Source organism: Chrysochloris asiatica, unplaced genomic scaffold (genome assembly GCF_000296735.1).
Source record: "Chrysochloris asiatica unplaced genomic scaffold, ChrAsi1.0 scaffold00161, whole genome shotgun sequence".
NCBI classification, from domain to species: domain Eukaryota; kingdom Metazoa; phylum Chordata; class Mammalia; order Afrosoricida; family Chrysochloridae; genus Chrysochloris; species Chrysochloris asiatica.
Window position 1 is genome coordinate 352,005 of NW_006408679.1, and position 11,660 is coordinate 363,664.

The 11,660-nt window shown below is 37.2% G+C and overlaps 1 protein-coding gene across 1 annotated transcript in view; it reads right to left on the minus strand.

The window, feature by feature from the left end:
* The window catches only part of SDCCAG8 (serologically defined colon cancer antigen 8), a gene marked incomplete at its 3' end in the record, with an annotated part of 318,486 nt that overhangs the window by 258,193 nt on the left and 48,633 nt on the right, over positions 1-11,660 (minus strand). Inside the window, exon 5 of the mRNA XM_006871153.1 lies at positions 7,357-7,482. Within this exon, the coding sequence (XP_006871215.1) occupies positions 7,357-7,482 (126 nt within the window). The remainder of the gene's footprint in view (positions 1-7,356; positions 7,483-11,660) is intronic.

Below are 11,660 nucleotides of genomic sequence, written 5' to 3' on the forward strand. Positions count from 1 at the left end.
CAATGAGATGATATACGATGGAATGAATGTAAAACTAAACTGTAAAACTAAACTCCCATGTAAACTATCATATAATTCACAATAAAACATAAAAAAAAAAAAAGAGGTATAACTAGGTCTTTTCATAGATGGCATGCTAGAAAATCCTAGAGGCTACTAGGACTAAGAGAAGATTTCAGCAAAGTGGCAGGATACAAGATCAACACAAAAACATATTTGGATTCCTCAAATATAAAGGGTTGCTATGGGTTGGAACTTACTTGATGGCACTTAAAAACAACAACATTAACAAAGAGAACTCTGAAAAGAAAATCAGGAAAACAATACTATGTATAATGTTGTTGTTCTTGGTAAGTGCTGTCAAGTCAGTTCCGATTTACAGCAAAACGTTATAGAATTTCTGAGGAATGGTAGGGAGATTTGTAGTCAGCAGTTCAGTGCTTATCCTACACCACCACACTAGGACTCTTATCTATAATGTTGTTATTGTCACATGACATCGAATCAGTTCCAATTAAAAGTGACCCTGTATAGGGTTTCCTAGGAGTGGCTGGTGGGTTTGAACTGCCGACCTTTCAGTTAGCAGTCCAGTGCTTATTCTATGCACCACACCAACATATAATCACCCTTAATAAGGTAAAATACTTCCAGGGATGTAAAAGACTTACACAAGGAAAACTATAATACAAATCCAAAAGAGGTCAACATAAATGGAAAAGCATAACATGCTCATAGAGTTCACATTTACTACCAAAATGGTCTACAAATATAATGTAATCCCAGTCCAAATTATAACATTCCTTAATGAGATGGAAAAATTAATCACCAACTTTATGTGGAAAGCAAAACTACCCTGGATAAACAAAGCATTATTGAATAAGAGGAAAAAATTAGGTCTCACACTCCCCGACCTCAGAATCTACTATACAGCCACAGTCGTCAAAACAGTCTGTTACAGACATACAGACCAATGGAACAGAATTGAGAACTCAAAAATAAATCCAATCACTTCTGTAGGTGAATCACTGACAAAGGAACTAAACTAAATCCATTAAGTGAGGAAGAGAAAGTCTCTTTAACAAAAGGTGCTGGAAAAACTAGATATGTTTATTTTGTCGTTGTAGTTAGGTGCTGTTGAGTTGGCTCCAACTCACAGTGATCCTACACACAACAGAATGAAACACTGCCCAGTATTGAACCATCCTCAAGTACTATTAGGCTTAAGCCTATTGCTGCTGGACCTGTGCCAATCCATCTCCTTGGGGTCTTTCTCCTTTTCATTGGCCTTTCACTTTACTTAGCATGATGTCCTTTGCCAGAGACTGCTCCCTCCTGATAACGTATCCAGATGAAGTCTTGCAATCCTGGCTATACTTCTTCCAAGAATGATATGTTTGTTTTTCTGGCAAACGAACGGTACCTTTTTTTTTTAAATAAACTTTTTATTGTGAATTGAGTAAAGGTTTACAGACAAGATCATCAGTCCCGCAGTCAACAAATTATGCATTTCATGTTATTACAATGATTGTAATCCATTCCATGTACCATCAGTTAGCAGTGTTTACCTTTATTCACTTTTTTTTTTTTACTTCACCACCAGCCACAACCCATGTAGCCATCATAGAATATTTCATGTAGCAAGAAAATCTTAATTTTTTACAACACTGGTCTCATGCAATAGTTGTCCTTTTCTGATTGACTGATTTCACTCAGCACAATGTCCTCTAGTTTCATCCACGTTGTGAGGTGTTTTACAGATTTCTGCTCCTGTAAAGATTTACAGCCTTGGAAACCCAGTGCAGGGTCCACGTTGTGAGGTGTTTTACAGGTGTTTTACAATATTCTTAAAAGTTGCATAGTATTCCATTGTGTGTAGGTACCAAAGTGGTCAGCCTGAGGACTAAGATGCATCTGACCCAAGCCATGGTACTTTTAGTAGCCTCAGATGAATATGGATTTTGGACAATAAATAAGGAAGACTGTAGAATTCATGCATTTGAATTATGGTATTGAAGAAGAATATTGAAAGTACCATGGACTGCCAGAAAAACTAATAAATCTCTCTTGGAAGATGTGCAAACAGAATGCTCCTTGGAGGTGAACATGGCAAGACTTCATCTCTTATACGCTGACATTTTATCAGGAGGGACCAGTTCCTGGAAAAGGACATGCTTGGTAAAGTGAAGGGTCAGCAAAAAAAAAAAAGAGGCAAACCTCCAATGAGATGGGATGACACAGTGGCAGTAACAATGAGCTCAAACATAACAACAACAGTGGGAATGGTACAGAACCAGGCAGTGTTTGGTTCTATTGTGCATAGAGTCACTGTGAGTCAGAACAGACTCAATGGCACATAGCAACACCACAAAAAATTAGTGAGGGAAGTCGCATACATATGAGGGGGTTTCAAAAAGTTCAAGAAAAATTGCATTATGTTTGAACTCCATTTTTCTTGAGCTTTTTGAAGCTCTCCTTTATATAGCATGATGGTGGACATTTCTACATACAGATTTGCAAATGCTGCATGTATACCATATATGCAATAGAATATACAAGGGGTACAATTATAGAAACTATTTAGATATTAGGACTGAATCTGAAGGCTAAGGACCATATCCTCAGGAAACATCAGGGTCAATAGAGAAAACAGAGTTCATGAAGATAATGCTCTACATCTTACTCTAGTGAGTAGTGTCTGGGATTTTAAAAGCCTGTGAGTAGCCATCTAAGAAGCAAAGATTGGTCTCTTTCCACCTGGAGCAGAAGATAAAGAAGACAAATATACAAGGAAGCACTCTGCCAAAGAATAAATGACCCTCATGAACCACAGCCTCATCTAACCTGGGAACAGAAGAACTAGATGGTGCTCAGCTACCACTGATGACCACTTTGACCAAGATCACAATAAAAGATCCCAGTTAGAATGGGTAAAATAATATAGAACAAAATTCAAATCCAAGAAAAGACCAGACTTACTGGTCAGAAAGAGACTAGAGAACCCTTGAGACAACCGCTCTGAGAAAACTTCTAATTTGAAACTGGAGACACTCCCAGAAGCCACCTTCCATCCAAATAATAGACAAGATTATAAAACAAATAGCATGTGCTCCTCAGGACAATCAACTATATGAAACCAAAAGGGCAACATTTGCCCAAAACCAAGATAAGAAAGTAGGGAGGGACAGGGAAACTGAAATGGAAACAGGGAACCCTAGTTGGAAACAGGGAGAATACTAATACTTTGTAGGGATTGTAATAAATGTCACAGGGAAATTTGTGTGTGAAATAGTTTGAATGGAAAACTAATAAGCTATATAAGCTTTTATCTAAAGCACAATTTTTTTAAACAAATAGATATCAAATCTATACAGAATCCTGATTAAAAGGATCAGGAATAGAATTTAGAGCTGTAAGTGGTGTCCAGATTTTCTAGAACCATTGAGGCTGGATGCACCCCTGATACTACTGTCCTGAAATAACCTTTAAACTTTAAACTCAAACTTTTCTCACATGTTCTTTAAACCAAAAAACTGCTTATCTTAATTAAGTATGTTCGCTTTGAGCATTGTGCTCTTTTAAAGAATTATCTGTGTGAGATCAAATCAACTCAAAGATTGTATGGGAAGCTTAGGGGGCAGCAGTGAGTTTAAGATGTTGTTGTTATTAAGTGCCATCGAGTCGGTTCCGACTCATAGCTACCCTGCACTGGGTTTCCAAGGCTGTAAATCTTTACAGAAGCAGAAAGCCTCATCTTTCTCCCGTGGAGCAGCTAGTAGTTTTGAACTGCTGACATTGCGGTTTGCAGCCAGATTCGTAACCACTACACTACCAGAGCTCCTGAGTTTAAGATAATGGTAGTATAATAATTTGGAAAAGGACTACAAGAATGGTAGCACAACTTGACAAATATGATTAGTGTCGCTGAATTGTACATGTAGAAATTGTTGAAATGGTGTATCCTTAACTGTGTATACTTTCACCAGAAGTTTTATCAAAATGGATCAAGGTGACATGATACAGATGCAACAATTATTTAAATATTTGCATTGCATTTTAGCTCCAGTGAAGACTAAAATGTACATACGTGTGCACACACACAAATTTGAAAATCTTTAAAACCTTGCCCTTTCTGTAATTATGGCTGCAGTTTTCATTGGCAAGCTTTCTTGTGTTTCTACTGAAAGACATGTGTGCTCTTACCATCATTTCCTTCCTCTTTTGCATTATTACTCATTCCTTTTGCCCTCTGATTCACTTGTCTGCCTAACTTCCCTTTCTGTCATTTCTTGGCCACTGTATAAATATTAAAGACTACGAATAATTGAGTCAATTCTTGTTAGGTGACTACATAATTGGAAGAAAAGCAAGAGTAAACTTTAAAATGAACTAATGCTATGTATTTTCTAAGTGGCTTATCATCTTCAAATTTACATAAAAATAAGATTTCATTTTTAACCATTAATCTTAATAATTATGTAAACCTTCAGAAACAACTTTCATACTGAAGAGAAAACAGCTGATTATAAACTAAAATGTAACTGCAGAAAAATTAACTGAAATACTAATCAGCCCACTGTTATTCACAGTTAAAACCAGCTGGTTCTAAATCGTAAATTATAATGCATACACAACTCAAGGATTACAAATGAAACATTAGGTATCAGGTTAAAAAACATGTCAAAAATAATATTATAGGAAACCTAGGTAAAGCACTGAGGCATCATGATTAAGTCAAAACTAAGGAGCACTACCAGTGTAGTGGTTACGAATTGGGCTGCGAACCACAAGGTCAGCAGTTCGAAACTAGCAGCTGTTCTGTGGGAGAAAGATAAGGCTTTCTGCTCCTGTAAAGATTTACAGCCTTGGAAACCCTGTAGGGGTCACTGTGAGTCGGAACTGACTCCACAGCACATAACAACAACAACAACACCAGCTATTATGGGAGTACTGGTATGGCGCTGTGGGTTAATGCGCCAGACTGCAAAGCCATTTGAACAGCAAGGTCTGCGGTTCAAGCTCACCAGCAGCTCCTCGGAAACCCTCTACAGGGTTGCTATGGGTCGGAACTGACTCAATGCCACTTAACAACAACCACCAGCTTTTATGGAGTCCTGGCGTGGCGCTGTGGGTTAATGCGCTGGACTGCAAAGTTGGTTTGAACCACAAAGTCAACAGTTCAAGCTCACCAGCCACTCCTCAGAAACCCTATACAGGTTCGCTATGGGTCAGAACCAACTTGATGGCACTTAACAACAACAACCAGTTATTACAGGGAGTGCTGTGGTTCTGCAGGAAAAGCACTGGACTGCAAACCACAAGGTTGGCAGTTCGAGTTCACCAGCTGCTCCGCAGGAGAAAAATGAGGCAGGTTTTCTGCTACCACAAATATTTACAGCCTTGGAAACCCTATACAGGGATACTACAAGTAGGAACTAACTCAACAGCACTTAACAGCAGCATCAGTTACTATAAAGCTTCAAGACAATGTTAAAACTTCCTTCACCATGGAAACTTGAATCTGTATCAAAAAGTTACACAAGCTATGATTAACTAGGATCAGCATTAGACTGCAAACCACAAGGTCAGCAGTTCAAACCCATCCGCTGCTCCTCAGAAACCCTATATAGTGTAGCTATGAGTTGGAACCAACTCTACAGTACTTAATAATAACAACACAGGAAAAGAGGAGTCCTGGTGTGATATTGTAGGATAAGCACTGGACTGCTAACCACCACAAGGTTGGTGGTTTACACCCACCAGTCGTTCTGTGGAAAACCTATACGGATCCCTATCTGTCAGAACTGGCTTGATAGCACTTGTTGACAACAACATAGTGAAAGAGATCCCTGGTGTGATGCTTTAGGTTTAACACTGGACTGCTAACTATAGGTTGGTAGTTCAAACCCACCACATGCTCTCAGAAACCCTATACAGGATTTTGATGAGTCAGAACAGATTCGATAGCACTTAACAACACCATAGTAGAAGAAGAGGAAACCTAGTGGTGCAGTAGGTTAAGCATTGGGTTGCTAACTAAAAGGTTGGTGGTTCAAACCTTCCAATTGCTCCTTGGATAAGGCAGTCTGTTTCCATAAAGATTTACAACCTTGGAAACTCTATGGGACAGTTCTACTCAGTTATATGGGGTCACTGTAAATAGAAATCAACTCCATGACAGTGGATGGGGACAGTAAAAGAGTGAAAAACATTTTTAAGGCAAAAGTATCTCTGACAAGTCACAAACAGAAAATAAATTTAAGTGCTATTTAAAGATCACCGAAAGAACTTTGTGTAAAATATAGTTGATCCTCAAAATATGGTCCACCATTACAGGAATCAATTGGGGCACTAGCTTAAAATTTATTTTCCTAAGACCCAATCCAGATCAGTAGATTCAAACCCTCAGGAGACAGAGCCAGAAATCTATATGATCAACAAGTACCTCAAATGAATGTTATTCATATTGAAGTTCAAGTACTCCTAACACAGGCCAATCTTCTTGAATTATTAGTAAAGAAACAGAGGAACAATGAAGTCAAGCCTCAGAAAGTCCTCCCAAGTATTTACTAAAAGTCAGCTTATAAAGGACAATGCTATTTTGATCCGATGACCCTCAGGCATTGTTCTTTCTGCTGCACCAAGCTACTAATTAGATTTATTGGATTTTAGAACTCAAGGGAAATTGAGAGAAATACAACAATTTGTGTATATATATATTAAATACAAGCTAAGGTTTTGTGTAGCTTCTAGATTAACACAAGGCCTCATGTTCCTTCCTTAATAACATACATTCTGCTTTCACATGTACTCTTTCAGTATAGAAAAAACATAAAGGGAGTAAATGCACCATTAACTAATTTTAGGTCAGAACTCATTCTACCACAGTGAATTTTAATTGCTGACACCTCAAGTGAATCCCACATAACACTTCTGCCAAATTTTAACAGCTTAAAAGCTGTTGTTGTTAAGTGCCGTCGAGTAGGTTCCAACCCATAGCAACCCTGAAAAGGGTTTCCAAGGCTATAAATCTTAACGGGAGCAGAAAGCCTAATCTTTCTCCTGCAGAGCAGCTGGTAGTTTCGAACTGCTGACCTTGTGGTTTTCAGCCCAATTCATAACCACTACACTACCAGAGCTCCTTAAGGAAGGAAAGGATAGGAAGGAATATTTGGGGCAAGAAGAAAAGCAAATGTAATTGGGGCAAAATACCCCTTTGTTTTCTGACTTCACATCTCTCCCTCCCAGCATCATTGTATATTTCTGGTTTTTGTTTTCTTTTACTTTTAATCAAATTTTGGGTTTGTGATTTTTTTCCCCCAATTAAGCAAACTAATATGGTTTTTAAAAAATGCTCACAGATGCATCCAGAAGTGTTTGCTCTCTCATTGTCATCTCTCCTCTTTGAGATTTTAGCTCTTGCTGAAGCTTGTCATTTTCAAGCACAACTACTTGCACTCTAGTTTTCATTCCAGAGAGTTCCTCCTATAAAAAGCAGAAGAAAAACCAAATCTGGTCAGCATTTTAAAGCAGTGCTTTTATTTGTTGATTACTAAAGGGTTCAACACATTATAAAGCATGGGAGACTTACGCTACTTCCTGAAATATAACAGTCATGTTAAGACAGAAAATGCATTCAAACATCAGCTACCAAACAAAGAGAATGTGGGACTATGCAGTAGAGTGCCTGCTGATGTCTAAATCTCACAGTGTGTGCTTTCGGACAACTTTTTATACTCAGTGATTGAAGTTTACAGAAAGACTTTAGTTAAAATATTTACCTAAAAGATTTTTAGGAACAAGTTAGATTGCTGAAAAATAAGACATATTATCATCTATAACCAAATGCCAATAGCTTGTTGAAAACCAAAAAAAATGAAATGCTCTGAGATAGAAAGGTATGAAAACTTAAAATTATTAAATACAAACTGATGTCCACATGTTGGGAAAATATGAAGGAAGAGTTCTTCAGAACATTGAGATAATGAGTGTTTCCTTGGTCTTGCAGGGGGTATATAGTATAAGGAATTACAGATGCTTAACAATTCAATTGCTATTGTATGCTATGTCATTCTGAGAAACATGGGTCAAAAATATCAATAGAATGATGGTAAAATACTTAATCTCCATCTCACCACTCGTCTGTCAGTTTGTCTTACTATTGTGGCTTGTGTGTTGTTGTGATGCTGGAAGCTATGCTGCCTGCATTTTAAATATGAGCAAGATACACCCATGATGGACAGGTTTCAGCTGAGCTTCCAGAATAAGATAGACTAGGAAGAAGAAGAGATGAACTACTTCTGACTATTCAGTCACTGAAAACCTTATGAATAGCAGTGGAACACTGTCAGCACCAGATTATTGAATAGTAAAACATGATGACTTGCACCAGAATATTGCCAGATATGAGCCCATCAGGTTGAAAGGCACTCAAAATACAACTGAGAAAGAGCTACCTCAAGGATAAAGTTGACCATGATGATGGAATGGAGTAAACCTTTTGGAACCTTCATTTACTGATGAGGCACAACTCAAAATGAGGAGAAATAGTCGCAAACATCCATCAATTATTGGGACATGGAATGTATTAAGTATGAATCTAGGAAAATTGGAAATTACCAAAAATAAAATGGAACAAATAAAGATTTTTTTTTTCAGGCATTAGTAAGCAGAAATGGACAGGTATTGGACATTTTGAATATGACAATAGTATGGTTTACTATGCCATGAATAACAAATTGAAAGGGAATGGTGTCACATTCTTCATTAAAAATAGTATTTTAAGATCTATCTTGAAGTATAATGCTGTCTGTGATAGGATAATATCAATAGGCCAACAAAGAAGACCAGTTAATACTACTATTTTTCAAATTATAAACCAACCACTAAAACAAATGATGATGAAATTGAAGAATTATAACAAATTCTTCAGTCAGAAATTGATCAATAGGCATTGATAATTACTGGTAATTGGAATGCAAAAGTTGGAAACAAAGAGGAAGGATCAGTAGTTAGAAAATATGGCCTTGATGATAGATTGATGCTGGAGATCACATGATTAAAATTTGCAAGACCAATGACTGTTCATTGTAAATACCTTTTTAAAAATAACATAAAAGACGACTACCCATATGGACCTCACCAGATAGCAAACACAAAATCAAACTGACTACATCTGTGGAAAGAGACAAAGCTCTGTATCATCAACCAAAAGAAGGTCAGAGCAGACTGTGGAACAGGCTATCAATTGCTCATATGCAAGTTCAGGCTGAAGCTGAAGAAAATTAAATCAAGTCTACAAGAGCCAAAATTTGGCCTTGAACATATCCAACATGAATTTAGAAATCACTCAAAGGGCACATTTGATGCATTAGATACTAATGACTAAAGACCAGAAGAGTTGTGGAATGACATCAAGAATATCATACAGAAAGAAAGCAAAAGGTCATCAAATAGAGAAGAAGGACGGAAAAGACCAAAACAGATGTCACAACAGACTCTGAAACTGCTCTCCAGCATAGAAATGCTAAAGCAAATGGAAGAAATGAGGAAGTTTGACAGCAGAAAATTACAAAGGGCAGCTCAAGAAAACAATGCATTACACAATGAAATATGTAAAACCCTGAAGCTAGAAAACCAAAAGGGAAGCACATGCTCAGCATTTCTCAAACTGAAAGAACTGATGACAAAAACTCAAGCCTCAACTTGTAATGTTGAAGGATTCCATGGGCAAAATATTGAATGATGCAGAAAGCATCAATAGAAAACAGAGGAATAAACATAGTCACTGTACTAAAAAGAAATGATCAATGTTCAACTATTTCAAGAGGTAACATATGATCAAGAGCCTATTGTACTGAAGGAAGGATTTCAAAAAGCACTGAATGCATTGGCAAAGGACAAGTCTCCAGGAATTGATAGACTGCAAATTGAAATGTATCGACAAAGTGAGGCAACACAGGAGGCACTTACTCATCTATGCCAAAAAATTTGAACGACAGCACCTAGCCAAGTGATTGGAAGAGACCCATTATTTGTGTCAATTCCAATGACAGGTGACCCAATGGAATGTGGAAGTCATCAGACAATATCATTAATATAACATGCAAGTAAAATTTTGCTAAAGATAATTCAAAAACAGTACACTGTAACAGTACACTGACAGGGAAGTACCAGAGGTTTAAATCAAATTCAGATGAGGACATGAAAGAAGGGATATCATTGCTGACATCAGAAGGATATTGGCTGAAAGCAGAGAATACCAAAAAGATGTTTACCTGAGCTTTACTGACTATGAAAAGGCCTTTGACTGTGGATCACAACAAACTATGGACAACACTGTGGATACGGAGTATTCTGGAGCACTTAACTGTGCTCATGCAGAAACTGTACTTAGACCAAGAGGCAGTTGTTCCAACAGAACAGGAAGACATGGAATGATTTAAAATTAAGAAAGATGTATGCCAGAGTTGGATTCTTTCACCATACTTATTCAAACTGTATGCTAAGCAAATTACTCTAGAATCTAGATTATATGAAGAAGAACATGGCATCAGGATTGGAGGAACACTCATTAACAACCTGTGATATGTAGCTGATACAACCCTGCTTGTTGAAAGTGAAAAGGACTTAAAATAATTACTGATGAAGATCAGAGGCTATAGCCTTCAGTATGGATTGCACCTCAATGTAAAAAAATTTAAATCCTCACTTGACCCACCACTGGACCAATAAATAACATCATGATATATGGAGAAATGACTGAAGGTGTCCAAGACTTCATTTTGCTTGAATCCACTATCATGAAAGTAGCAGTCAAGAAATCAAATGACATATTCCATTAAGCAAATCTGTTGCACAAGACCTCTTTAAAATTTTCAAGAGCAACAATGTCAGTTTGAGGACTAAGGTGTGCCTGACCCAAAGTCATAGTATTTTCCATAACCTCATATGCATGTGAAAGTTAGATAGTGAATAAGGAAGACCATAGAAGACTTGATGCATTTGAGCTATGGTGTTGGAAAAGAATATTAAAAGTATCATGGACTGCTAGAAGAATAAACAAATCAGTGTTGGAATAAGTAGAGCCAGAATGCTCCTTAGAAGTCAGTATGGCAAGACTTTGTCTATCATACTTTTGGACACATTATTAGGAGGGACCAATCCCTGGAGAAGGACATCATGCTAGCTAAACCAGAGGGTCAGTGAAAAATAGGAAGACTCCCAATGAGATGGATTGGCACAGTGGCAGCAGCAATTGGACTCAAGTTTAACAAAGATTGTGAGGATGGTGCAAGACCAATTGGTGTTTCGTTCTGTTCTGCATAAGGTTGCTATGAGTTGGAAACAACTGAATGGCACCTAACAACAACAACAAATCTCCATTAATAACGAAATACAAAAACTATTATGTAACATATACAAATCCCTCATCATTTTATTTTTTTAAAAATCAAATGTTTCTCAATGCCTGTGAAACATTGTTTCCTTGTTAAAGTATTTCTAAATACCATTGGATGCTAGATACTTCCATAACCTATTACTTTACCAGCTAAGCTACATTTTACAAATTTCTAGAAGATGTCATACACTTAGGAAGGTAGACAGAATACCTATGGCTCCTACAAATAAACCATAGTTAACTTGAATATATCCTTTTACTA